This window comes from Cydia fagiglandana, chromosome 9 (assembly GCF_963556715.1).
Source record: "Cydia fagiglandana chromosome 9, ilCydFagi1.1, whole genome shotgun sequence".
NCBI lineage: Eukaryota > Metazoa > Arthropoda > Insecta > Lepidoptera > Tortricidae > Cydia > Cydia fagiglandana.
In genome coordinates, this window is record NC_085940.1 from 404,654 (window position 1) to 431,308 (window position 26,655).

Genomic DNA, 26,655 nt, shown 5'->3' on the forward strand with positions numbered 1-26,655 from the left:
CTTGATCCTTCGCGAAGCATATTGAAATCAACCATAACAACACTAACTGTACTTAACTTTTAAAGTCCTAAAACTGTTATTTGGTAAGTACGAAAATACTAAATGCAGTGCAAATGTACATAGGGGCTGTTCATAAATTACGTCATCAATTTCTGACGGTTTTTGACCGGGGCCCCACCCCTCAAATCATCCAAAAATCATGCTTCGAATGACTCTGTTTCCTCCTACGTCATGCTACTATCATCCGATGTCCAGACCCCCCCCCCCTCCTTCCATTTGAAACGACGTAATTTATGAATAGCCCCATACTCGTACTTATGAAGGCATATTACTCGAAAGAAATTATAGGTACTCGCTTATTTACATGTTTCGTCACTGCATTTGGTACCTACAGGTTGTAAAGTTTGTAGCAACGAGGGTTTAAAAACGAACTGGTATGACCACCACCTTAATCATCATCATTATCATCAGATCCTCAGATCTGATGATAATGGTGATGATTAAGGTGGTCACGGATACCAATCAACCATGTAGTAACATGATTAGGCTCGTTTGATTCGTCTCAATAAGATCTTTGACACTGAAGATACACAGGGTCTGATGATGGAGCTGGAAAGTGGCCACGGGTACCAGTCTATCATGTCGTGATTGTTTCACCGGATGGTCTTATCGGAAGATCAGCGCTGGAAGTCGCCAGCAACATGCTGAGGTGAGACCATTTCGTGGCACTTTCTCTTTTTTATGTTTCTCTGTTTAGTATAAGTTTTTATTTTGTGTTTGTGCTTACGAATAAAATTATTTCTATTCTATTCTATTCTATTCTATGTAACTAAACAACTTCGTGTTTGGGCTCGTTTGATTCGTCTCAACAAGATCTTTGACACAAGACAGTACTCAGGGTCTGATGATGGAGCTGGAAGGTGGTCACCATTACCAATCAACCATGCAACTAAACCACATCGTGTTTAGGCTCGTTTGATTCGTCTCAACAAGATCTTTGACTCTAGGTGATACTCAGACTCTGATGATGGAGCTGGAAGGTGGTCACCGGTACCAATCAACCATGCAACTAAACCACTTCGAATTTAGGCTCGTTTGATTCGTCTCAACAAGATCTTTGATACTAGGTTATACTCAGAGTCTGATGATGGAGCTGGAAGGTGGTCACCGGTACCAATCAACCATGCAACTAAACCACTTCGTGTTTGGGCTCGTTTGATTCGTCTCAACAAGATCTTTGACACAAGACAGTACTCAGGGTCTGATGATGGAGCTGGAAGGTGGTCACCATTACCAATCAACCATGCAACTAAACCACATCGTGTTTAGGCTCGTTTGATTCGTCTCAAAAAGATCTTTGACACTAGGTGATACTCAGAGTCTGATGATGGAGCTGGAAGGTGGTCATTCATCAGGTCAGTCATCATTGGTACCGGTGACCACCTTCCGGCTCCATCGTCAGACCCTGAGTACTACCTTGTGTCAAAGATCTTGTTGCGACAAATCAAACGAGCCCAAACACGAAGTGGTTCAGTTACATGGTAGACTGGTACCCGTGGCCACCTTCGAGCTCCATCATCAGACCCTGAGTACTACCTTGTGTCAAAGATCTTGTTGAGATGAATAAACCGTGCCTAAACACGAAGTGATTTAATTGCATGGTTGATTGGTACCGGTGACCACATTCCGGCTCCATCATCAGATCTTGAGTACTATCGTGTGTCAAAGATCTTGTTGAGACGAATAAAACCAGCCTAAACATGAAGTGGTTTAGTTGCATGGTTGATTGGTACTGGTGACCACCTTCCGGCTGCATCATCAGACCCTGAATACTATCTTAAGTCAAAGATCTTGTTGAGACGAATAAAACGAGCCTAAATATGAAGTGGTTTAGTTGCATGGTTGATTGGTACTGGTGACCACCTTCCGGCTCCATCATCAGACCTTGAGTACTATCTTGTGTCAAAGATCTTGTTGAGACGAATAAAACGAGCCTAAACATGAAGTGGTTTAGTTGCATGGTTGATTGGTACTGGTGATCACCTTCCGGCTCCATCATCAGATCAGAGTACTATCTTAAGTCAAAGATCTTGTTGAGCCGAATCAAACGATTATGCAGGCTCAAAACTTCCACCTACGCTACCTCAATGCAGTTCCTCTATGCAGAGAATTGCTATACATCAAAAAGAGGTACGCCGAGCTCTGCAGAATCTTGACGTGAATAAGGCCAATGGACCAGACGGTATACCTGCACGTGTACTAAAGCAGTGTGCGCCTGAGTTGTCTCCTGTACTGACACGCCTGTACCGCCTCTCTCTCCAAACAAGAACGGTGCCGAAATCCTGGAAGCTTGCAAACGTGCAGCCAGTACCCAAGAAGGGTAGTCGTGCTGATCCCTGCAATTACCGACCAATCGCCATTACCTCCATGCTCTGTAAAGTCATGGAAAGGGTACTTAACGGCAAGCTGCTGGCATACCTCGAAGCAAATGATCTGCTCAGTGACCGTCAGTATGGCTTTCGCCGAGGTCGGTCTACTGGGGATCTTTTAGCGTATGTCACGCACTGCTGCGGCGAGGCCATCGAGAGGAACGGTGAAGCGCTTGCTGTTTCACTGGACATCTGGAAGGCCTTTGACAGGGTTTGGCACGCAAGTCTCCTTAGCAAGCTTCCTGCATACGGCATCCCTGCTGACTTTTGTAGCTGGCTATCTGATTTCTTGAGTGAACGGTCGATCAGAGTAGTTATTGATGGCTGCTCTTCGGACCTCATGGCCATTGACGCTGGTGTTCCTCAGGGGTCTGTTCTCTCCGCAACCCTTTTCCTGCTCCACATTAACGACATGCTGCAACCCAGCATTGTAGGTTATGCAGATGACAGTACGGTTGTTGAAAGATATTTGGCTAGTGCAGGGGACAGCAGGGAGGATATACGTTCACAGAGAGAGGCCATGGTTGAGCGAATGAACTTGACCCTTAGTCTCGTTTCCCAGTGGGGTGATGACAATCTGGTCACGTTCAATGCCTCCAAAACGCAGACGTGTCTATTTTCCGCAAAACGGAGTCCATTCGACCTGACTCCTTCTTTCCGGGGTGCATCTGTACCTATTGCCGACAGTCTGGAACTCCTCGGCATGGAGCTGAGTTCAGTCCTCAGCTTCGGCAGCTTCATTGAGTCTAAAGCTCAAACTGCGGCCAGAAAGCTGGGCGTCCTAAATAAGGTGAAGCGATACTTCACACCTGGACAGCTTCTAACACTTTACAAAGCTCAAGTCCGGTCGTGTATGGAATATTGCAGCCACCTGTGGGATGGCTCAGCTAAATACCAACTCGCCGCTTTGGACTCAGTGGAGCGCAGAGCCAGGAGGATGATTGGCGACAAGAAGCTAACGGCTAAGCTTCAGTCTTTGGCCCATCGGCGGAAAGTCGCCAGCCTGTCGGTATTCTACAGGCTGCACTTCGGGGAGTGTGCCCAAGAGCTACACGAGCTTATACCACCGTCCCCATTCTACCATCGGACTTTTAGACGCACGGCCGGTTTCCATCCTTACATGGTAAATATTCCACCAATTCGCACGAAGCGCTTTGCTTCTACTTTCCTTATGCGAACTGCCAAGGAATGGAATTCCCTGCCGGCGTCTATATTTCCGTGTTCTTATAACCCGGCAACCTTCAAATCAAGAGTGAACAGGCACCTTCTGGGCGAGCTCGCTCCATCGTAGGCCACGTCTACGCCTCGGCTAGTCTGTGGCCATGAGTAAGCCCATTCATAATAAATAAAAAAAAAAAAAAAACGAGCCCAAACACGAAGTGGTTTAGTTGCATGGTTGATTGGTACCGGTGACCACCTTCCGGCTCCATCATCAGACCCTGAGTACTATCTTGTGTCAAAGATCTTGTTGAGACAAATAAAACGAGCCTAAACACGAAGTGGTTTAGTTGCATGGTTGATTGGTACTGGTAACCACCTTCCGGCTCCATCATCAGACCTTGAGTACTATCTTGTGTCAAAGATCTTGTTGAGACGAATAAAACGAGCCTAAACACGAAGTGGTTTAGTTGCATGGTTGATTGGTACCGGTGACCACCTTCCGGCTCCATCATCAGACCCTGAGTACTATCTTGGGTCAAAGATCTTGTTGAGACAAATAAAACGAGCCTAAACACGAAGTGGTTTAGTTGCATGGTTGATTGGTACTGGTAACCACCTTCCGGCTCCATCATCAGACCTTGAGTACTATCTTGTGTCAAAGATCTTGTTGAGACGAATAAAACGAGCCTAAACACGAAGTGGTTTAGTTGCATGGTTGATTGGTACCGGTGACCACCTTCCAGCTCCATCATCAGAGTCTGAGTATCACCTAGAGTCAAAGATCTTGTTGAGACGAATCAAACGAGCCTAAACACGATGTGGTTTAGTTGCATGGTTGATTGGTACCGGTGACCACCTTCAGGCTCCATCATCACACCCTGAATACTATCTTAAGTCAAAGATCTTGTTGAGACGAATAAAACGAGCCTAAACATGAAGTGGTTTAGTTGCATGGTTGATTGGTACTGGTGACCACCTTCCGGCTCCATCATCAGACCCTGAGTACTATCTTAAGTCAAAGATCTTGTTGAGCCGAATCAAACGAGCCCAAACACGAAGTGGTTTAGTTGCATGGTTGATTGGTACCGGTGACCACCTTCCGGCTCCATCATCAGACCCAGAGTACTATCTTGTATCAAAGATCTTGTTAAGACGAATAAAACGAGCCTAAACACGAAGTGGTTTAGTTGCATGGTTGATTGGTACCGGTGACTACTTTCCGGCTCCATCATCAGACCCTGAGTACTATCTTGAGTCAAAATTAATACATATAGAATGTCAGGTCGTTTCAAATATTTTTAATTCTGTCCGGTAGTTTATTAAACTGTACCATTATAAATTATAATACTATAAAAACAGTGCTAGGATCAAAGTCTCTCGTTGCGGTTTACACGCACACGGTATAGCGTTTTACACGGCGCCCGCCGCACACAATGATAAAAAATCTCGTCGTCGCCGTTGAAAATGTGCGGAGCCGACCGACACACGTCCTGCCTCTACAAGCTTTGCCGCGGCACTGAGCTGGCGCAGCGCGCGTCATCGGTAATATAGAGTAGTTTTCAAAAAATTGCCAAAAAATTATAGTAGAATTTTATAAACACTAATGTATACCAACAGTATAAGCAAACGTTGCAGATTGCTTGAGTATGAAAATGACTTCGATATTAAGTAGATTTTCGTAGGAATTGACACTTGTTTCGGAGAGAAAATTGAGTTCGTTTTACTTTGATTTTCTCTTTCTCAAAGGTATGTAGGAAAAATATCGTTTGATATGCCTAAAGTACAGGGTATTAGTAATACAAAATAGCCAGGTTTAGCAGAGTAAACTTCTCAACATTTCCAAATAAGAGCTTGCCGTTCAGTGCTTCACGGGGTTTTTCGGAAACGACCATCAGAAAAAAATTCATTACTAATTTAATAAGTCCTTTTTCTAATATTTACAACGATATTTAAAAAGATAAGAAGACACTTTTACTGGAACAAGTACTCATTGTTTCTAATAATGAGCACAAAGTCCTGAATTTCGTCGACTAGTATCATCAATTTTGCATTATTTCGACTTTTCTTGTAAGAGCGCTCTTAACATTTTGGACGATAGTACAGATTTTACAATTTTTTTCTAGTTGTCGGACAGAAGCCTGGCGTTCCCCGAGTGTCTGCGGGGTCAAAAGGTCCTGGTGTCGGAACTCCACGCTGCCGTACTACCTTCCCTAGGGGCCCTAGCGCCCTACCACGCCTTCCTCGAGCCGTTAACGCAACAGAGGGTAGTGCGCTGTCTGCTGCGCTACGGCATGGGTCAGTCTCTTCATATATATCCTCCTAACTTTTAACTCCCAGACTGATCCTGTTCATGTTCAAACCTAATTTCCCCCCATTCTTTTAAAGTTTTGTCTACAATACTTACGATGTCGTATAGATTAACCAATATTTGGAATATACAAACATAACAACACACATCTAGCCGACCCCAAGGCTCGATCTTGAGTCGATCGATCATTGAATAGGGGAGCAGATTGGCAGATAAAATTGGTTTCAGCAAAATTCATACTTACATGGAGTTATAAGTGACCTGCGGCCCTGCGTATTTGTTTATTTCATAATTAAAAACAGAAAAATGTGCAAAAACAATTGAACATTTTTTTAGTTATTACCTAACTTAGAGACGAAACGAAGAAAAGTGACGCGTTTGCTCTGTGTGTTTTCAAATCTTTCTTTTAGTAATTATAATTCGCCTCTTTATCGACGTTAACTGTAAAAAAAGTACATATGTTTTTATCATGCGGCACAGTTTTGCGGACGCCGGCGCCATACCTGGCAGCACTGACGCAGTTCACCCTGGAAGCCCGTGACACCATGGTGAAGCTACTTCCCGAGGTTCTACTGGACCTCTCCAAGGTGTCCGACACCAAGCTCATCGCAGGACCCATGCTAGAGTTTCTATCCAGTAAGTTCAACACAGATGGCGCTGCAGTCGTTTAGATTCTAACTGAGCCGTAATTGGTTTGAGTTATAATTTCAGGGTCCGAAATTTAAAATATGCTTATATCTGGTTTATGGACGCTCACGGCAAAATTAACTTTCAATTAGCTGCTTTTATTTATTTGTAGGTTTTAAAAATGATTGTGTTTTAGATATTTAACTGTGATTTATTTGTAATAATCCAAAAGCACGACTAAAGGCCTGTGCACACCGGATTGCGTGTGCGTGACGTGCGCGTGTGCGTGCGCTAAAATGTTGGAGCCGCACACGCACACGTCTCTCATAAAGATCTGTATACTACAACGCCGCACGCATACGTGTACGTCACGCACACGCAGCCGGTGTGCACAGGCCTTAACACGTTACCATATAGTGAGTGTAGTATCAATTATAAAAATAAATAATAACAATTTCGCTATAATTCCATTTTAGTAACTGGTCGCTATTTATGGGAAAGGATCTGTCAATAGAATTTGAACTTTCTGTCAAAAAGCCCTGATGGGTGGATCCTTTTCGGTAAATTACGTCCTTCTATCATGTACATTGTATAATCATATTTAAAAAAAAACCTGTTTTTCAGCACTAACCCGACTACCGCGAGTATTCGCCTCGTTCGTTGAAGACCAGTACATGTCGGTATTCGCCATCCTGCTCCCGTACACGAACCCGTCCCGCTACAACCACTACGTGGTCTCGCTCGCACACCACGTGGTCGCCGCCTGGTTCCTCAAGTGCCGGCTCTCTTACAGACGGAACTTCGTCCGGTTTATTATACACGTGAGTATGCCGTACGTCACGTGGCAGGGTCGCCATGTGATGTGGCGGCGTGTGTGGATTTAAGTCCTGTTATCTATTATTATTATTATAAATTGGATATATACTATACACTAGCTAGGTCGTAACATATTAAGATTATGCATACTCCACTACCGTCTACTCGGATCAACCGTCTGAAATGAAATACAGAAATTAGAAATTTTATATAGGATAGGGTTTTGATTAGGGAAATACAAGATAGTAGATCTTTAAAGGCGCAGGATCCTTGTAGGTATAGGGCAGTGGTTTTCAAACTGTGGGTCGCGACCCCGCTGGCCTCTTCCAGCCTTATAACAATTATACTTCGTTTTTTTTTAGCATTAGAAATTAGGTAAACAATCTTGATGTGTATTTTAATTGAAAAACACATTTTAAAAATAAGTTACAGCAAATATGTAACAATTATGAATCTAATACGATCATTTATATTCTTCTGCTTTCATAAGTAATAGTTTTATATTTTTATAAAGCGTTTTTCAATTAAAAGACATGTCAAGATCGCTTACCTTCTTGCAAGTTCTTTCTAATGCTAAAAAAAACGAACTATAGTTCGTAGTAAGGGGGTCATCATCATCATCATCTCAGCCATAAGACGTCCACTGCTGAACATAGGCCTCCCCCTTGGACCTCCATACGTGCCGGTTGGAAGCGACCCGCATCCAGCGTCTTCCGGCGACCTTAACAAGATCGTCTGTCCATCTTGTGGGTGGACGTCCTACGCTGGGTCGCGTAGTAGTAGTAGTAAGGGGGTCGCGTCATGAAAAAGTTTGAAAAACCACTGGTGTAGGGTATCGTTCAGTAACAATGATGGTGTTGCCAGGGTCTGCACAACTACATCATCATGCCGTTCGAGGAGCAGCTCCACAACTACAAGGTGCACGCGCCGGCCAACGAGGACTCCAGCAACCGCAAGCGCAGCTCCAGTCTGGTGAGAACTATTACTTTATACTAGCCTTCGCCCCCGATTTCAGCGTTGGAATATGACGATGATTCATAACGAAATATCCTATTTTTTTTATTCATAAAATGTACACAGCATTACAGCGGACTAATACACTGAAATTTATAATAGACAGTATTTATACAAACAAGGTACACGATACAGACTATAGTTCGTTTTTTTTAGCATTAGAAATAAGGTAAACAATCTTGATGTGTCTTTTAATTGAAAAACACATTTTAATAATAAGTTATGGCAAATATGTAACAATTATGAATCTAATACGATCATTTATTTTCTTCTGCTTTCATAAGTAATCGTTTTTGATTTTTAAAAAGCGTTTTTCAATTAAAAGACATGTCAAGATCGCTTACCTTCTTGCAAGTTCTTTCTAATGCTAAAAAAAACGAACTATAAAAAGGAAAAACAGAACAAATGTGAGAAAGTAAAACTAATACAAGACAGATGATTCACGCTTATCCATCGCCCCACAGAACTTCATACATTGTTTACACAGGTCCATCCAACCACTTGCAAATACATCACATTCCGGTGCTGATGCGAGGAGCGCGTTAATATATTGTAGAGCGCGTTAATATATTGTAGAGCGCGGACAAGTGGTGATTTGCCATGGGACGTAGTGCGTGTTTTAGGCACAGCTAATAGGTGATGACTTCGTGGTCGAAAATTAAAATTGGGCGACGAGGCATCCTCAGGAGTTGTTGACGGTCTGACGCCCGGCAACGGAATGACCTGTCCAGACTGGTCTACCATATTTATACCTTGACCACTCCCCCTACTGTGCAAGTGTGAGTGAGATGGAAAAATTCGTAATAACGGCGATGACGCAACATTCAATTGTTGGTTAAGAATCATCAATCGCACGAAGCGCTTTGCTTCTACTTTCCTTATGCGCACTGCCAAGGAATGGAATTCCTTGCCGGCGTCTATATTTCCGTGTTCTTATAACCCGGCAACCTTCAAATCAAGAGTGAACAGGCACCTTCTGGGCGAGCTCGCTCCATCGTAGGTCACGTCTACGCCTCGGCTAGTCTGTGGCCATGAGTAAGCCCATTCATAATAAAAAAAAATAAAAAAAAATGCCCTTATTGTTGTACCTAATTATTTCAAGTTGTTCGAGAACACCCAAACGCAATCCCTTTTCGCAAACATGTAAAATATCAAAGGAATGATTCTGAAGAATCATTCTCATTCCGTTGCCGGGCGTCAGACCGTCAACAACTCCTGAGGATGCCTTGTAGAGAGGCGAAACACGTGTCGAGTATTATTTATTTGGTGGTGGTTTGTTATATTTATTTGCGTATTTATTTTTGCGGTGGGAGGGTGGGAACATAAATTGCATGTAAAAATACGCAAGGATTGACTAGCACGTTATCTTCTCGCGGATTAGCAAAGTAATATTTTGGTTTTAATTTTACGCTCTAAGATGTTGAAACTGGCGACTATATTGTGATGTTAGTTATGTAAAGTGTCTCGGGGCAGGGGTCGCGCGGCGCGTCGGCGGCGCCGCTGGGGGCCGGCTCGCGCGCCTCGGCCGCCTCCGCCTCCGCCGCCTTCCACGTGGAGCTCACCGAGACCTGCGTCGACCTGCTGGCGCGCTACACCGCCTCCGCCTGCAGCGTCAAGCCGCAGAGGTATGTAGCCTTCCACGTGGAGCTCACCGAGACCTGCGTCGACCTGCTGGCGCGCTACACCGCCTCCGCCTGCAGCGTCAAGCCGCAGAGGTATGTAGCCTTCCACGTGGAGCTCACCGAGACCTGCGTCGACCTGCTGGCGCGCTACACCGCCTCCGCCTGCAGCGTCAAGCCGCAGAGGTATGTAGCCTTCCACGTGGAGCTCACCGAGACCTGCGTCGACCTGCTGGCGCGCTACACCGCCTCCGCCTGCAGCGTCAAGCCGCAGAGGTATGTAGCCTTCCACGTGGAGCTCACCGAGACCTGCGTCGACCTGCTGGCGCGCTACACCGCCTCCGCCTGCAGCGTCAAGCCGCAGAGGTATGTAGCCTTCCACGTGGAGCTCACCGAGACCTGCGTCGACCTGCTGGCGCGCTACACCGCCTCCGCCTGCAGCGTCAAGCCGCAGAGGTATGTAGCCTTCCACGTGGAGCTCACCGAGACCTGCGTCGACCTGCTGGCGCGCTACACCGCCTCCGCCTGCAGCGTCAAGCCGCAGAGGTATGTAGCCTTCCACGTGGAGCTCACCGAGACCTGCGTCGACCTGCTGGCGCGCTACACCGCCTCCGCCTGCAGCGTCAAGCCGCAGAGGTATGTAGCCTTCCACGTGGAGCTCACCGAGACCTGCGTCGACCTGCTGGCGCGCTACACCGCCTCCGCCTGCAGCGTCAAGCCGCAGAGGTATGTAGCCTTCCACGTGGAGCTCACCGAGACCTGCGTCGACCTGCTGGCGCGCTACACCGCCTCCGCCTGCAGCGTCAAGCCGCAGAGGTATGTAGCCTTCCACGTGGAGCTCACCGAGACCTGCGTCGACCTGCTGGCGCGCTACACCGCCTCCGCCTGCAGCGTCAAGCCGCAGAGGTATGTAGCCTTCCACGTGGAGCTCACCGAGACCTGCGTCGACCTGCTGGCGCGCTACACCGCCTCCGCCTGCAGCGTCAAGCCGCAGAGGTATGTAGCCTTCCACGTGGAGCTCACCGAGACCTGCGTCGACCTGCTGGCGCGCTACACCGCCTCCGCCTGCAGCGTCAAGCCGCAGAGGTATGTAGCCTTCCACGTGGAGCTCACCGAGACCTGCGTCGACCTGCTGGCGCGCTACACCGCCTCCGCCTGCAGCGTCAAGCCGCAGAGGTATGTAGCCTTCCACGTGGAGCTCACCGAGACCTGCGTCGACCTGCTGGCGCGCTACACCGCCTCCGCCTGCAGCGTCAAGCCGCAGAGGTATGTAGCCTTCCACGTGGAGCTCACCGAGACCTGCGTCGACCTGCTGGCGCGCTACACCGCCTCCGCCTGCAGCGTCAAGCCGCAGAGGTATGTAGCCTTCCACGTGGAGCTCACCGAGACCTGCGTCGACCTGCTGGCGCGCTACACCGCCTCCGCCTGCAGCGTCAAGCCGCAGAGGTATGTAGCCTTCCACGTGGAGCTCACCGAGACCTGCGTCGACCTGCTGGCGCGCTACACCGCCTCCGCCTGCAGCGTCAAGCCGCAGAGGTATGTAGCCTTCCACGTGGAGCTCACCGAGACCTGCGTCGACCTGCTGGCGCGCTACACCGCCTCCGCCTGCAGCGTCAAGCCGCAGAGGTATGTAGCCTTCCACGTGGAGCTCACCGAGACCTGCGTCGACCTGCTGGCGCGCTACACCGCCTCCGCCTGCAGCGTCAAGCCGCAGAGGTATGTAGCCTTCCACGTGGAGCTCACCGAGACCTGCGTCGACCTGCTGGCGCGCTACACCGCCTCCGCCTGCAGCGTCAAGCCGCAGAGGTATGTAGCCTTCCACGTGGAGCTCACCGAGACCTGCGTCGACCTGCTGGCGCGCTACACCGCCTCCGCCTGCAGCGTCAAGCCGCAGAGGTATGTAGCCTTCCACGTGGAGCTCACCGAGACCTGCGTCGACCTGCTGGCGCGCTACACCGCCTCCGCCTGCAGCGTCAAGCCGCAGAGGTATGTAGCCTTCCACGTGGAGCTCACCGAGACCTGCGTCGACCTGCTGGCGCGCTACACCGCCTCCGCCTGCAGCGTCAAGCCGCAGAGGTATGTAGCCTTCCACGTGGAGCTCACCGAGACCTGCGTCGACCTGCTGGCGCGCTACACCGCCTCCGCCTGCAGCGTCAAGCCGCAGAGGTATGTAGCCTTCCACGTGGAGCTCACCGAGACCTGCGTCGACCTGCTGGCGCGCTACACCGCCTCCGCCTGCAGCGTCAAGCCGCAGAGGTATGTAGCCTTCCACGTGGAGCTCACCGAGACCTGCGTCGACCTGCTGGCGCGCTACACCGCCTCCGCCTGCAGCGTCAAGCCGCAGAGGTATGTAGCCTTCCACGTGGAGCTCACCGAGACCTGCGTCGACCTGCTGGCGCGCTACACCGCCTCCGCCTGCAGCGTCAAGCCGCAGAGGTATGTAGCCTTCCACGTGGAGCTCACCGAGACCTGCGTCGACCTGCTGGCGCGCTACACCGCCTCCGCCTGCAGCGTCAAGCCGCAGAGGTATGTAGCCTTCCACGTGGAGCTCACCGAGACCTGCGTCGACCTGCTGGCGCGCTACACCGCCTCCGCCTGCAGCGTCAAGCCGCAGAGGTATGTAGCCTTCCACGTGGAGCTCACCGAGACCTGCGTCGACCTGCTGGCGCGCTACACCGCCTCCGCCTGCAGCGTCAAGCCGCAGAGGTATGTAGCCTTCCACGTGGAGCTCACCGAGACCTGCGTCGACCTGCTGGCGCGCTACACCGCCTCCGCCTGCAGCGTCAAGCCGCAGAGGTATGTAGCCTTCCACGTGGAGCTCACCGAGACCTGCGTCGACCTGCTGGCGCGCTACACCGCCTCCGCCTGCAGCGTCAAGCCGCAGAGGTATGTAGCCTTCCACGTGGAGCTCACCGAGACCTGCGTCGACCTGCTGGCGCGCTACACCGCCTCCGCCTGCAGCGTCAAGCCGCAGAGGTATGTAGCCTTCCACGTGGAGCTCACCGAGACCTGCGTCGACCTGCTGGCGCGCTACACCGCCTCCGCCTGCAGCGTCAAGCCGCAGAGGTATGTAGCCTTCCACGTGGAGCTCACCGAGACCTGCGTCGACCTGCTGGCGCGCTACACCGCCTCCGCCTGCAGCGTCAAGCCGCAGAGGTATGTAGCCTTCCACGTGGAGCTCACCGAGACCTGCGTCGACCTGCTGGCGCGCTACACCGCCTCCGCCTGCAGCGTCAAGCCGCAGAGGTATGTAGCCTTCCACGTGGAGCTCACCGAGACCTGCGTCGACCTGCTGGCGCGCTACACCGCCTCCGCCTGCAGCGTCAAGCCGCAGAGGTATGTAGCCTTCCACGTGGAGCTCACCGAGACCTGCGTCGACCTGCTGGCGCGCTACACCGCCTCCGCCTGCAGCGTCAAGCCGCAGAGGTATGTAGCCTTCCACGTGGAGCTCACCGAGACCTGCGTCGACCTGCTGGCGCGCTACACCGCCTCCGCCTGCAGCGTCAAGCCGCAGAGGTATGTAGCCTTCCACGTGGAGCTCACCGAGACCTGCGTCGACCTGCTGGCGCGCTACACCGCCTCCGCCTGCAGCGTCAAGCCGCAGAGGTATGTAGCCTTCCACGTGGAGCTCACCGAGACCTGCGTCGACCTGCTGGCGCGCTACACCGCCTCCGCCTGCAGCGTCAAGCCGCAGAGGTATGTAGCCTTCCACGTGGAGCTCACCGAGACCTGCGTCGACCTGCTGGCGCGCTACACCGCCTCCGCCTGCAGCGTCAAGCCGCAGAGGTATGTAGCCTTCCACGTGGAGCTCACCGAGACCTGCGTCGACCTGCTGGCGCGCTACACCGCCTCCGCCTGCAGCGTCAAGCCGCAGAGGTATGTAGCCTTCCACGTGGAGCTCACCGAGACCTGCGTCGACCTGCTGGCGCGCTACACCGCCTCCGCCTGCAGCGTCAAGCCGCAGAGGTATGTAGCCTTCCACGTGGAGCTCACCGAGACCTGCGTCGACCTGCTGGCGCGCTACACCGCCTCCGCCTGCAGCGTCAAGCCGCAGAGGTATGTAGCCTTCCACGTGGAGCTCACCGAGACCTGCGTCGACCTGCTGGCGCGCTACACCGCCTCCGCCTGCAGCGTCAAGCCGCAGAGGTATGTAGCCTTCCACGTGGAGCTCACCGAGACCTGCGTCGACCTGCTGGCGCGCTACACCGCCTCCGCCTGCAGCGTCAAGCCGCAGAGGTATGTAGCCTTCCACGTGGAGCTCACCGAGACCTGCGTCGACCTGCTGGCGCGCTACACCGCCTCCGCCTGCAGCGTCAAGCCGCAGAGGTATGTAGCCTTCCACGTGGAGCTCACCGAGACCTGCGTCGACCTGCTGGCGCGCTACACCGCCTCCGCCTGCAGCGTCAAGCCGCAGAGGTATGTAGCCTTCCACGTGGAGCTCACCGAGACCTGCGTCGACCTGCTGGCGCGCTACACCGCCTCCGCCTGCAGCGTCAAGCCGCAGAGGTATGTAGCCTTCCACGTGGAGCTCACCGAGACCTGCGTCGACCTGCTGGCGCGCTACACCGCCTCCGCCTGCAGCGTCAAGCCGCAGAGGTATGTAGCCTTCCACGTGGAGCTCACCGAGACCTGCGTCGACCTGCTGGCGCGCTACACCGCCTCCGCCTGCAGCGTCAAGCCGCAGAGGTATGTAGCCTTCCACGTGGAGCTCACCGAGACCTGCGTCGACCTGCTGGCGCGCTACACCGCCTCCGCCTGCAGCGTCAAGCCGCAGAGGTATGTAGCCTTCCACGTGGAGCTCACCGAGACCTGCGTCGACCTGCTGGCGCGCTACACCGCCTCCGCCTGCAGCGTCAAGCCGCAGAGGTATGTAGCCTTCCACGTGGAGCTCACCGAGACCTGCGTCGACCTGCTGGCGCGCTACACCGCCTCCGCCTGCAGCGTCAAGCCGCAGAGGTATGTAGCCTTCCACGTGGAGCTCACCGAGACCTGCGTCGACCTGCTGGCGCGCTACACCGCCTCCGCCTGCAGCGTCAAGCCGCAGAGGTATGTAGCCTTCCACGTGGAGCTCACCGAGACCTGCGTCGACCTGCTGGCGCGCTACACCGCCTCCGCCTGCAGCGTCAAGCCGCAGAGGTATGTAGCCTTCCACGTGGAGCTCACCGAGACCTGCGTCGACCTGCTGGCGCGCTACACCGCCTCCGCCTGCAGCGTCAAGCCGCAGAGGTATGTAGCCTTCCACGTGGAGCTCACCGAGACCTGCGTCGACCTGCTGGCGCGCTACACCGCCTCCGCCTGCAGCGTCAAGCCGCAGAGGTATGTAGCCTTCCACGTGGAGCTCACCGAGACCTGCGTCGACCTGCTGGCGCGCTACACCGCCTCCGCCTGCAGCGTCAAGCCGCAGAGGTATGTAGCCTTCCACGTGGAGCTCACCGAGACCTGCGTCGACCTGCTGGCGCGCTACACCGCCTCCGCCTGCAGCGTCAAGCCGCAGAGGTATGTAGCCTTCCACGTGGAGCTCACCGAGACCTGCGTCGACCTGCTGGCGCGCTACACCGCCTCCGCCTGCAGCGTCAAGCCGCAGAGGTATGTAGCCTTCCACGTGGAGCTCACCGAGACCTGCGTCGACCTGCTGGCGCGCTACACCGCCTCCGCCTGCAGCGTCAAGCCGCAGAGGTATGTAGCCTTCCACGTGGAGCTCACCGAGACCTGCGTCGACCTGCTGGCGCGCTACACCGCCTCCGCCTGCAGCGTCAAGCCGCAGAGGTATGTAGCCTTCCACGTGGAGCTCACCGAGACCTGCGTCGACCTGCTGGCGCGCTACACCGCCTCCGCCTGCAGCGTCAAGCCGCAGAGGTAACAGTCAACATGGGTGTTTGGGTGATTTTGTTCCTTACATATATGTGTTACATATCTTCCAGTAATCAAGAACAAAAAGCAATATGATTCTCATGTATACTCGTTGCAGGAGCGACGCAGCGGAGTGGATGTTCTCCGGCGGGCAGTCCATGACGTGGCTGGTGGGCCACAAGCTGGTCACCATCACCACGGCCGGCTGCAACATGAACACCATCAAACAGGGCATGTGCGACAGGTCAGCTCTACTGTTCTCGTTACTTGCTTACCCTAGAAATGATGGCAATCGTGACAAAAATCGAGTTTCGTTTCTTATTTCATAAATTACTGTTGTCATATAACATATTTCGAAAAGTGTATACATGTTTATGAATTTTATGATAATGACTAAGTATTAACAGTATAAGCGTCTTAGTAGGGTCAGTAAGGAACACAAATGTATGGAAGCGCATGCACTTTAGTCTCAGGCGATGCCGCTTGGCACGATTGTTCCTTAGGTCAAACAAAGTTGATCTGGCCCGGTAGCCAGGAGATCGTACCATGCAGACCCCTCAAGAAGGGGGGGGGGGGAAGGGTCGGCTCCCCTGGTCCAATCTATGCTATATTCCTTCCTAGTCTTAGCAACTAGGGCAAGTTATATATCATTTTCGTATAAATTAGGGACGAGGAATTTATTTCTGAAACAATTATTATGCCTTTCCATACAAAAAAAAAGATTTTTGTACAAAACATGAAAATGTTATGTCATTTTATGTGACAATTTTGGATGTTACAATCACAGTGTGGCGATTTGCACTAAATAAAAAATTGGACGATGTAGCCCATGTATTCTTTATTCTGGAAAATATCACTTTATAGTAGGCATTGATACATTATTTTGTAATAAAAAAATAATATATAGCGCGTGGCGGTAACAATTTCCATACAAATGGAACTATGCCCAAAATCAAAGATTAAAAATGTTTACTAAAACACTGAATTTGACATTTTAAAAGTTTAAATACAGTGTGGAAGTCTAATACGGGCGAATCTCTTAACGGTGGTTAGTATAGGACAAAGTAAAGGTAATTAAATAACATTTACTTAAAGTTGCAACAGTAATTTTGTCCATACAAAATAATTCAGCCAGCAATGTAATGCAAACACACTCACGTTAAAGGCTCGTTGACAGTTACTTTCAAAAACTCCTATTGCGTATGTAATGTCATTAACTGTCATGAGTGGATAAATAATAAATAAGTATGATAATCGATATTAAACTTTCGTGAGACATATTTTAAATTGTTTATACGACAACGGTTTCACTCACTCAACGGTTTCAAGTGAGTGAAACCGTTGTCGTATAAACAATTTAATAAGTATGATGTTTTTTATCTGACGAAATTACTACTTAGTTTAAAATCAAATTACATCAAAAAATCTTATTAAAGCAATCATTTATTTTAATAACGACCCATTGAAATTACAACTGAAATGTACTGAAGTTGCTGAAATACTTACCTAAAGAAAACCAAGTAAAAGAGAAAACTAAAAAACACAATTTACAACAACACAAATTCTGAGAAACCTGAGTTTAGTTTTGCCCCCTCCACCCTTCCAGTTACGGGCAATCCTTCGCGAGCTCCCTGTATCGCGTTTACAATAATTACTCGAGCGTTTCTTGGTACAACTCGATGAGGGAATCGCTCTCTGTACACAGCTGGCGCTCGATGACCATTTTGTAGTGTTTCACCGTAAATTAAAATCATATCCATTAATTTAGGAGCAGTAAAAGTTGTTAAACGGGGCATTTTTATAACATACGATTACTTTTGAATCGAAAGACTGACATTGTCAAATCAGAGTTGAGATAAAATAAGAAACTTGCAATTCCACCAAAGAGTTTGCCACGTTTTCACACAATGTACCAAGTTTTGTGGTGTTTAAACGGTTTAGTTAATTCTCGAAATAATTTTGGTAATAACTGTACAACTATTAGGCGGGCCGTATGCTTATTTTCCGCCATCCTGGTATAAACAATCAGGCAAATTAAATACGAAATGAATACACAATAATCACTTATGAGATACTGATATTAAATGAATTTTCAAAAAAGGTGTGCTATCAAAGGTGCTTGTCTATTGCTCAGATTAGAAATAATCACGTCAAGTGCTGTCATCGTGACTGATTAAAATGAAGTCAGTTTCTTGTTGATAAACATGATAAACAAATAAGATTTAGGTAATATCTTTTAACAGGCCTAGTAGTACTTTTATCTACCAAAATAACTACAAAACATTAAACGCAGTGTAATGCTAACATGTATTGTGAATATTCCTCCAGATAGGTAAGTTTGTAAATGCTATTGTTGTATTGCTAATGAACATTTGACTTTTCGGTACCGCAACCATGTTTACAGTTCATTGCTGCTGAGAAATTTAAAAAAAATTTATTATGGGGTCGTAATGAACTGCAACTTAAAAAAACCTTTTACTTCATGATTACACTAATGAATACTATGTCCGATTTAATTTATCGCCTGTATAAGACTTCCACACTGTATAATGTTTTAATAATTTTTCCATGCGTTTTTGCCCTTTTTTGGTACAAATTTGTTGTTTTTATTTTTCTTCAACACAAACTTTCTCCCCCCCCCCCATTCCCCCCCCCCCCCTTAAGCGTTGATTTTATAAAATTTTATTTTATTTTAAACTTAAACCTGTCGCATTTAATTGATGTTGAAAATTTCAGCTTCATATCTTCAGGGGTTTAGATTGTATGATGTCTGGAAGTAAGCAGAGTTTTGTTAGATATTATAATGTATGGGATATTATGAAATAAAATGTCTTTAGCTCAAACACATGTAGATCCTAAACTACCGAACATTTTAACCTGAACGTTTGAACATCGATTAATTACAAAAGGAATAAGTTAGTTATAAAAACAAATTTTAAAATATCTACCCTTAAGGGGGGAAAGGGGGGGGGAGAAAGTTTGTATGGAGAAAAATAAAAACAACAAATTTGTACCAAAAAAGGGCAAAAACGCATGGAAAAATTATTAAAACATAATGTTTAAACTTTTAAAATATCAAATTCAGTGTTTTAGTAAACATTTTTAATCTTTGACTTTGGGCATAGTTCCATTTGTATGGAAATCGTTACCGCCACGCGCTATAAATTATTTTCTTTTTACAAAAAAATGTATGAATGCCTACTATAAAGTGATATTTTCCAGAATAAAGAATACATGGGCTACATCGTCCAATTTTTTATTTAGTGCAAATCGCCACACTGTGATTGTAACATCCAAAATTGTCACAAAAAATTACATAACATTTTCATGTTTTGTACAAAAATCTTTTTTTTTTGTATGGAAAGGCATAATAATTATTTCAAAAATGAATTCCTCGTCCCTAATTTATACGAAAATGATATATAACTTGCCCTAGTTGCTAAGACTAGGAAGGAATATAGCATAGATTGGACCTGGGGAGCCGACTCTTTCACCCCCCCTTTTTGGGGGGTCTGCATGGTACGATCTCCTGTCTACCGGGCCAGATCAACTTTATTTGACCTAAGGAACAATCATGCCAAGCGGCATCGCCTGAGACTAAAGTGCATGCTAAATGACCTTACTGACCCTACTAGTCTTGGCATCCTGCAGCTGTAAACTTATACCTACTGTTTGTCTGAATAAAGAAAAAAGAATAGGTGAAGGGATTGATGCCAGCCTCCATTAGTATTGGAAGAGTATTGATGGTGACTAAGTAGAGTTCCCCGCAGATGCGCGACGCTGTGCCGGCAGCACGCGGAGAGCGCGGCGAGCCCGCTGCCGCCGCTCGCGCTCCACGACGAACACGCCAAGCTGGTACCTACGCATACTATATATACCACTTACATACTTTATACAAACAACCAATAACAACCCAGTTTTTTTGCAGGATCCCGTTTTAGTAGTATAGGTGCTAATATACTAACTTTTAGGATTCTGTTTGCGGGATCCTGCATGCATACTACAGAAAACTGGATCCTGCAAAAGACCGCACCCGAAAAAATGTGGACGTCAGACTTAAGATTCAAAAAGTCACATTAAACACTGTAACAAATCCCAATATCTATTATTATTTCTCATTCCAAATTCCCTCTGTAAGTTGTGTATACATGTGTTTGTTGTTTATTTGACTATTTGAATGCGCGTCCTATAGTGCGCGGCGCGTCAAACTTTATTCTAAGCTTAGTAGCATCGTTAGCAGACGTTTCTGCTTGTTAAAAATTAAAATCAGCGAAAATTTTCTCAATACTGGGTCAAGACCAAGGTGTTTAAGAGTTCATCATCATCATATCAGGCAGAGGCATTATATCAGCGTGAACCCTGTCGGCATGCGCGAAGGTTGATATTGGGTTGTAGCCGCGCGCGTCACATGACGTATGGCGGTCAAAGAGTTTTGATTTTTTTATAAATCGTACATGTTGGCGCCTAAAACTACAGCAAAGCTGGGTGTTTTCATGTCAATTTTACAATAGAATTTTAGACGCATTGAGTGTTATGAGCAATGATCGTACATTTTCCAGCATTTTTGGTGCAGCAGAGTGGAGTTAACGGAATTGGTATAGATAATTTCAACTGAAATGGTAAATTAAGGTAATTAACGCTAATTAATCATTAGGATTGGAATTATTTATACCAATTCCGTTAACACCACTCCGCTGCACCAAAAATGCTGGAAAATGTACGATCACTGGTGATGAGCCTGGGAAGACACAAGTTATAGTGTAATTTTTTTTAAATGATGTCAGTGTGTATAATTGTATATTATAAGTAATAGTTAATATTGTAATGAAGGTACCGCCGAGCGACGGGAGCCACGGGCAGAACCACAACAACCTACAAGTCTCCAACCCGCCCGAGATCAAACGGTAAGCCTCTACCACTCTTTGTCTCACTATTTGTGGAAAACTAACTTGATTTCAATCGATGACCATTCAGGGCTCACTGTACAGTACAGTCGCCATCACATATATCGGAGCGGCCAAGGTGTTCACAATATCTGAACGCGCACTCTAACGCCCTGACAATAGAGGCGTGTTCAGATATTTGTGAACACCTTGGCCGCTCCGATATATCTGATGGCGATTGTACATTTGATTACGTGAGTCTTCATCAACCAACTTACGGCCACTTGCACCATTCACTAACTCGGGGTTAACCGGTTAAACCTGGGGTTACAATGGTTACCCAACAGTACAGTTTGACACTGGGTTAACGGTTTAACTATAATCCCGGGTTAGTGGGATGGTGCAAGTAGTGCTGAAGTTAACTTGAACCCTAAATGGTTCAACAATTAAACTAGTTTGTGATTAGGAGACTGTTTGAACTAATCAAAAGTAATAAACGAACACAAAAAGGAATAAATACCTAATCATTATAATTTTGATAAACTGTTTCAAAATCATGCTTCTTTTAAGAACTAACGAGTAGCAGAACCGTATACGTAATAAGTTAATAACATAGCTAAAACCCCTCTTGTTTGAGTTCGCATAGACGTAAGAAGCTATAGTTCGTTTTTTTTAGCATTAGAAAGAACTTGCAAGAAGGTAAGCGATCTTGACATGTCTTTTAATTGTAATACGCTTTTTTAAAATCAGTAACTATTACTTATGAAAGCAGAAGAATATAAATGATCGTATTAGATTCATAATTGTTACATATTTGCCGTGACTTATTTTTTAAACGTGTTTTTCAATAAAAAGACACATCAAGATTGTTTACCTTATTTCTAATGCTAAAAAAAACGAAGTATAAGAAGTTTGATTAATTCAGTCCACTTATATGTAATTTATTTTACATGAACATTCTCCGTTATAAGTAATTAATTTAATGCGTAATTGTGAATTGTACACGCAAGAGGGGCTTTAGTTTCTACCGACATAATGGATAGTGTTTGGTTTGGTTTTGTGTGTCACTAATACCGGCCCGGGCGCGGGACTAACCGCTTCATCGTGCGCTTCCTAACGACACTAAACGCGAGTTAACGTACTGCACAACTAGCATAAGTTGTGGCCATTATTGCAGCGTGGGCCCAGTAACACTTTAACAACGTATTTTTGACGGTATTACATTTAAACAAATTCAAATTTTTATCGGACAATTTTACACAGATCGACCTAGTAAGCTCAATAAGGCTTGTGTTGTGGGCACTAGACGACGATATATGTATACAGGGTGCTTCCTGTAACAGGAGCAATAAATTAAACTAAAGGATGTACTCCTCAAACTGACCAACATTTGTTCAGCAACTTATAAAAATTATGAATCCTTTAGACTTCCTCTTTTTCATACAAAATAAATATTGCCTTCAATGTACGCTGACGTTACTTGTCACGCTTTTAACATAACAAAATTTGCAATACTTTGCGTCTTAGAATAAACTTTAAAGTGTAATAAAATCAAAACATGAGTTATTTTCAAAAGTTGCTGAACAAATTTTGGTCAGTTTGAGGAGTACAGCCTACAGTTTAATTTATTGCTCCTGTTACAGAAAACACACTGTAGTTATAATACATAGGTATATATGAATACTTATATACACAGAAAACATGTCTGCTCGTTTGCTGACTATTACATAAAAAACAAACATCCATAACTCAGGAACAAATATTTGTGATAAACACACAAATGAATGCCCTTACCAGGATTAGAACCCGGGACCTGCTGTTTCTTTATTCTTCTGTTTCGTAGGCAAGGTCACTGCCGACTAGGCTACGAGGCCGTTAAATTACATGTAAATTAATATTTTGTTTACTTCCACTTATACTATAACGTGGCGGTTTATATGGGCCCGCGCTGTAGTCGCGAGCAACTTGTGCTAGCTGCGGTGTTTGCTTTAAATTAGGTATTCAGAAAGATTATTACGCAATGACTTTGAATCTTCAAATCATTTCCATTTACCTATCATGTTTCAAGTAATCGCTAGTAGTCGGACCAAGATAACTCTGCATTATTGCAATGACAAAGTGTGGCAATGTTATTGTCAAATTCCTATGAAAATATGACGTAGCTAGCTTAGTCCAACTTTACTTTCTGAAGTCATCACGAAGTAATCTTTAAGGTCTGTTCCAATGTTAAATAAAATTTGGCGATATAGTTAAATAGAATAAAACCATTATTAGATAGTCAAATAGAAAAATACTTTCATTAGAATAGACCATAGAATTGTTACTAACATTCCGGCCGAGTCAAACTACGTACTTACCGACTTATTAAAATGTACACTCGCATAGCATGCATTTCCTAAATTAAGGTAAACTAGATATTGTCGTGGCTCGCACAATTCCGTTGTGCCTACTTTCATGTTTGATATGCCTCGTGTATAAACATATTTAAAAAAAAGGTTTTGAATCTGTAAAACAGATAAGTATGTATAAATTGTGTAGTTTTCTGTTTTACGAACTGAAATCCTTTTTTTTTATCACGGTATAATTCGAGTTTGCCCTATGGTGTACTCGCCGAAACGTCATTACAACCACGTCGTGCCTTTTCAATTGAATTTTAAGATTGTCGTTTTATTTCAAAGTAAAAAGGACAATTTAGCAGAAAAAGTAAAACTATGTAAACGCATTATATCGCATACAATGAATTTAAAAGTCGGGGTGGACTTATCGAATCCAACGAACTATCGAACCCTTAACCGCGTTCTTGGTCAACGGGATACCCCGTCCCCCGTGTCTCATAGTTTTCTTTCATGAGCAAATATGAATATCCCGGTAACCGAAAAGGATATTTAAAAAAACGTAGTTTGACTCTTGAGTTGCGACGTTGTCGCTTGGTTGCTTGTGACGTGTGGTGTGGTGTGGCAGCTACAGCAAGCACTCGCTGCAACACTCGCGCTCGACCGACAACTCGGCCAGCTCCTCGCTCTCCGACCGGCCCGACACCGTGCCCTCCAGGTCAGTGCCGACTCGTACACACGTCAACAACGTTGTCGCTTGCTCGCTTGTGACGTGTGGTGTGGTGTGGCAGCTACAGCAAGCACTCGCTGCAACACTCGCGCTCGACCGACAACTCGGCCAGCTCCTCGCTCTCCGACCGGCCCGACACCGTGTCCTCCAGGTCAGTGCCCACTCGTACACACGTCAACAACGTTGTCGCTTGGTCGCTTGTGACGTGTGGTGTGGTGTGGCAGCTACAGCAAGCACTCGCTGCAACACTCGCGCTCGACCGACAACTCGGCCAGCTCCTCGCTCTCCGACCGGCCCGACACCGTGTCCTCCAGGTCAGTGCCGACTCGTACACACGTCAACAACGTTGTCGCTTGCTCGCTTGTGACGTGTGGTGTGGTGTGGCAGCTACAGCAAGCACTCGCTGCAACACTCGCGCTCGACCGACAACTCGGCCAGCTCTGCGCTCTCCGACCGGCCCGACACCGTGCCCTCCAGGCCGCCTAGCCAAGGTTACAATCGCTATCGCTTCGACAACGAAAAGCATTATGTATCTCTATCACTCTTCCACATGAGTGTGACAGTGACAGTTGCGTTTCGATCGCTACGGAGCGTTAGCGATTGGCATCTTGGCTACGCGGCCAGGTCAGTGCCGACTCGTACACACGTCAACAACGTTGTCGCTTGCTCGCTTGTGACGTGTGGTGTGTAGACATGTGTAAGTAATGCTCGTAATATCACAAATGAGATATCTCTCGAACACGTAATATGCCATTACTCGTCACTCCGAGAAATCAACCATTACTTCAAACATTACGCATCACGCGAGCCGAGCGCCGAGCGCGCGACCACGCGAACGCCAACGACCGGCCGAAGCGCGCGAAATGGATTCAATTCCACTTAGGTTGACGCGCCGATATGAATGGTCAGTTAAAGTCTACTCACAGAGCGCGTAATGTGTAATGCCACTTGTGATAGTGTCATGTTTGTTCGCCATGCCATGATTGCTTTGTTATCTCACTCGCACTCGATCTCAGCGCTCGGTCGCTCTCGCTCTGCGATGCTTTCGGCTATCTTCGGAATAATTCGGATCGGTCCGCTCGGCCGATCGCCGCTGTGCGTTTAAGTAGTCGCAAATTTCACTAATATTCTTACGAATAAGATTTTCTGCATCTGCAATAGATTTAAAACTCTAATGCGTCCGCGTAGAGTTTAAAATGTTTTCTTATAAGAAGAGAAGGACGCGGCTAAATCGAGTAATTAATTTGAGATTTTGAAGTTGACGAAAACAAAACCGTTTTTTATTATTGTTGTGAAATGTTTGGTTGACTTTCGCGGTTCGCGGCGCTAAGTACGACTTATTACTTGTTTATCCCGTAATTTAATTGTGGATTAGTGCATATGAGTGTAGAAATTTGATTTGTGTATATACTGTATATAGGCTGTTTATTTATTTATTTATTATATCCGAGACGCCATAGAATCACTAGAGTGCCGTGGATGCGCTGCGTAATTGAGGAGATAACTGTAATGTGGCCATCTCGCGCGCGCCCGCGCGCTGTTTCACGTTCGGGTCATGTTTCGAGTGATGAGTGATGTGATATCTCAGTGTACCATTACGTGTTCGGAAAAGTGATGTGATATAGGATCACTTTTCGAAGCACTGTTTCGCGCATGTCTAGTGGTGTGGTGTGGCAGCTACAGCAAGCACTCGCTGCAACACTCGCGCTCGACCGACAACTCGGCCAGCTCCTCGCTCTCCGACCGGCCCGACACCGCGCCCTCCAGGTCAGTGCCGACTCGTACACACGTCAACAACGTTGTCGCTTGCTCGCTTGTGACGTGTGGTGTGGTGTGGCAGCTACAGCAAGCACTCGCTGCAACACTCGCGCTCGACCGACAACTCGGCCAGCTCCTCGCTCTCCGACCGGCCCGACACCGCGCCCTCCAGGTCAGTGCCGACTCGTACACACGTCAACAACGTTGTCGCTTGCTCGCTTGTGACGTGTGGTGTGGTGTGGCCGCTACAGCAAGCACTCGCTGCAACACTCGCGCTCGACCGACAACTCGGCCAGCTCCTCGCTCTCCGACCGGCCCGACACCGTGCCCTCCAGGTCAGTGCCGACTCGTACACACGTCAACACCCGGCTAACATCAGGTCTATGTTACTCTCGACAAGTCCTGGTCTCTGGCAGGTCCAGATCTCTGTCACATCAGATCGGCTTCGCTCAGCGTTCGGACTGCTGCTGTGAAAAATCCCGTGACGGTTCCATTTAGCGAAAACTCAACAATCCTAACTTACCAATAGCTATAAGGTTAGAACGGTGTAACAGCTGCAGTATCGTTCTATAACCACTCGGATACAGTTGCTCTATAAGGGGACGGCATCATAAACCTGCTGGTTTGTTCCGGTGTAACTCGGAAAATTCGCACAAGGTATGTTGCAGCCGGTAACACTTTGATGCGATTTAAGAAACAGAACTGTATGGCTAACATGTGACGTTTTCAACCAAAAGATACGTTATCGGTTGTCCTTAAATCCTTATGTTAGTAACGCCTTATCAACTGACAATAAATATTCTTTTGCTTGAAAACTGTAAATTGTGATGTTATAAACAAATTGGCCTATCGCTTGTAACTTATAAAATACCTATAAGTGATGGCAGTCACGTTTTCAATTTAGAATATTCGTTTTGATTTAGAGAATGCCTTCACTTTCACCACAAAAACACTGGTGGTTCAAACTAACACACACGGAACGTGGGTTTGTATGCATGTGATTAATTTGCTTTTTGTATTTTAAGGTGGTTTGCGTTTGTATTAGATTATTCAAAATTGGTTAGGGAAGTAAATTAAAAAGCATTGTTATAATAGATACATCAGCTTGTATGAATGCAATGGAGCGT

At 47.3% G+C, this 26,655-nt stretch overlaps 1 protein-coding gene across 1 annotated transcript in view; it reads left to right on the forward strand.

The window, feature by feature from the left end:
* LOC134667698 (tuberin) overlaps nt 1-26,655 on the forward strand; it is a 63,631-nt gene that overhangs the window by 10,466 nt on the left and 26,510 nt on the right. Inside the window, exons 18-32 of the mRNA XM_063525122.1 lie at nt 5,714-5,885; nt 6,379-6,534; nt 7,150-7,346; nt 8,206-8,313; nt 9,829-9,980; nt 15,943-16,068; nt 19,595-19,679; nt 20,655-20,728; nt 23,669-23,758; nt 23,832-23,921; nt 23,995-24,084; nt 24,158-24,261; nt 25,432-25,537; nt 25,611-25,700; nt 25,756-25,863. Coding sequence (XP_063381192.1) covers nt 5,714-5,885; nt 6,379-6,534; nt 7,150-7,346; nt 8,206-8,313; nt 9,829-9,980; nt 15,943-16,068; nt 19,595-19,679; nt 20,655-20,728; nt 23,669-23,758; nt 23,832-23,921; nt 23,995-24,084; nt 24,158-24,261; nt 25,432-25,537; nt 25,611-25,700; nt 25,756-25,863 — 1,748 coding nt within the window. The remainder of the gene's footprint in view (nt 1-5,713; nt 5,886-6,378; nt 6,535-7,149; nt 7,347-8,205; nt 8,314-9,828; nt 9,981-15,942; nt 16,069-19,594; nt 19,680-20,654; nt 20,729-23,668; nt 23,759-23,831; nt 23,922-23,994; nt 24,085-24,157; nt 24,262-25,431; nt 25,538-25,610; nt 25,701-25,755; nt 25,864-26,655) is intronic.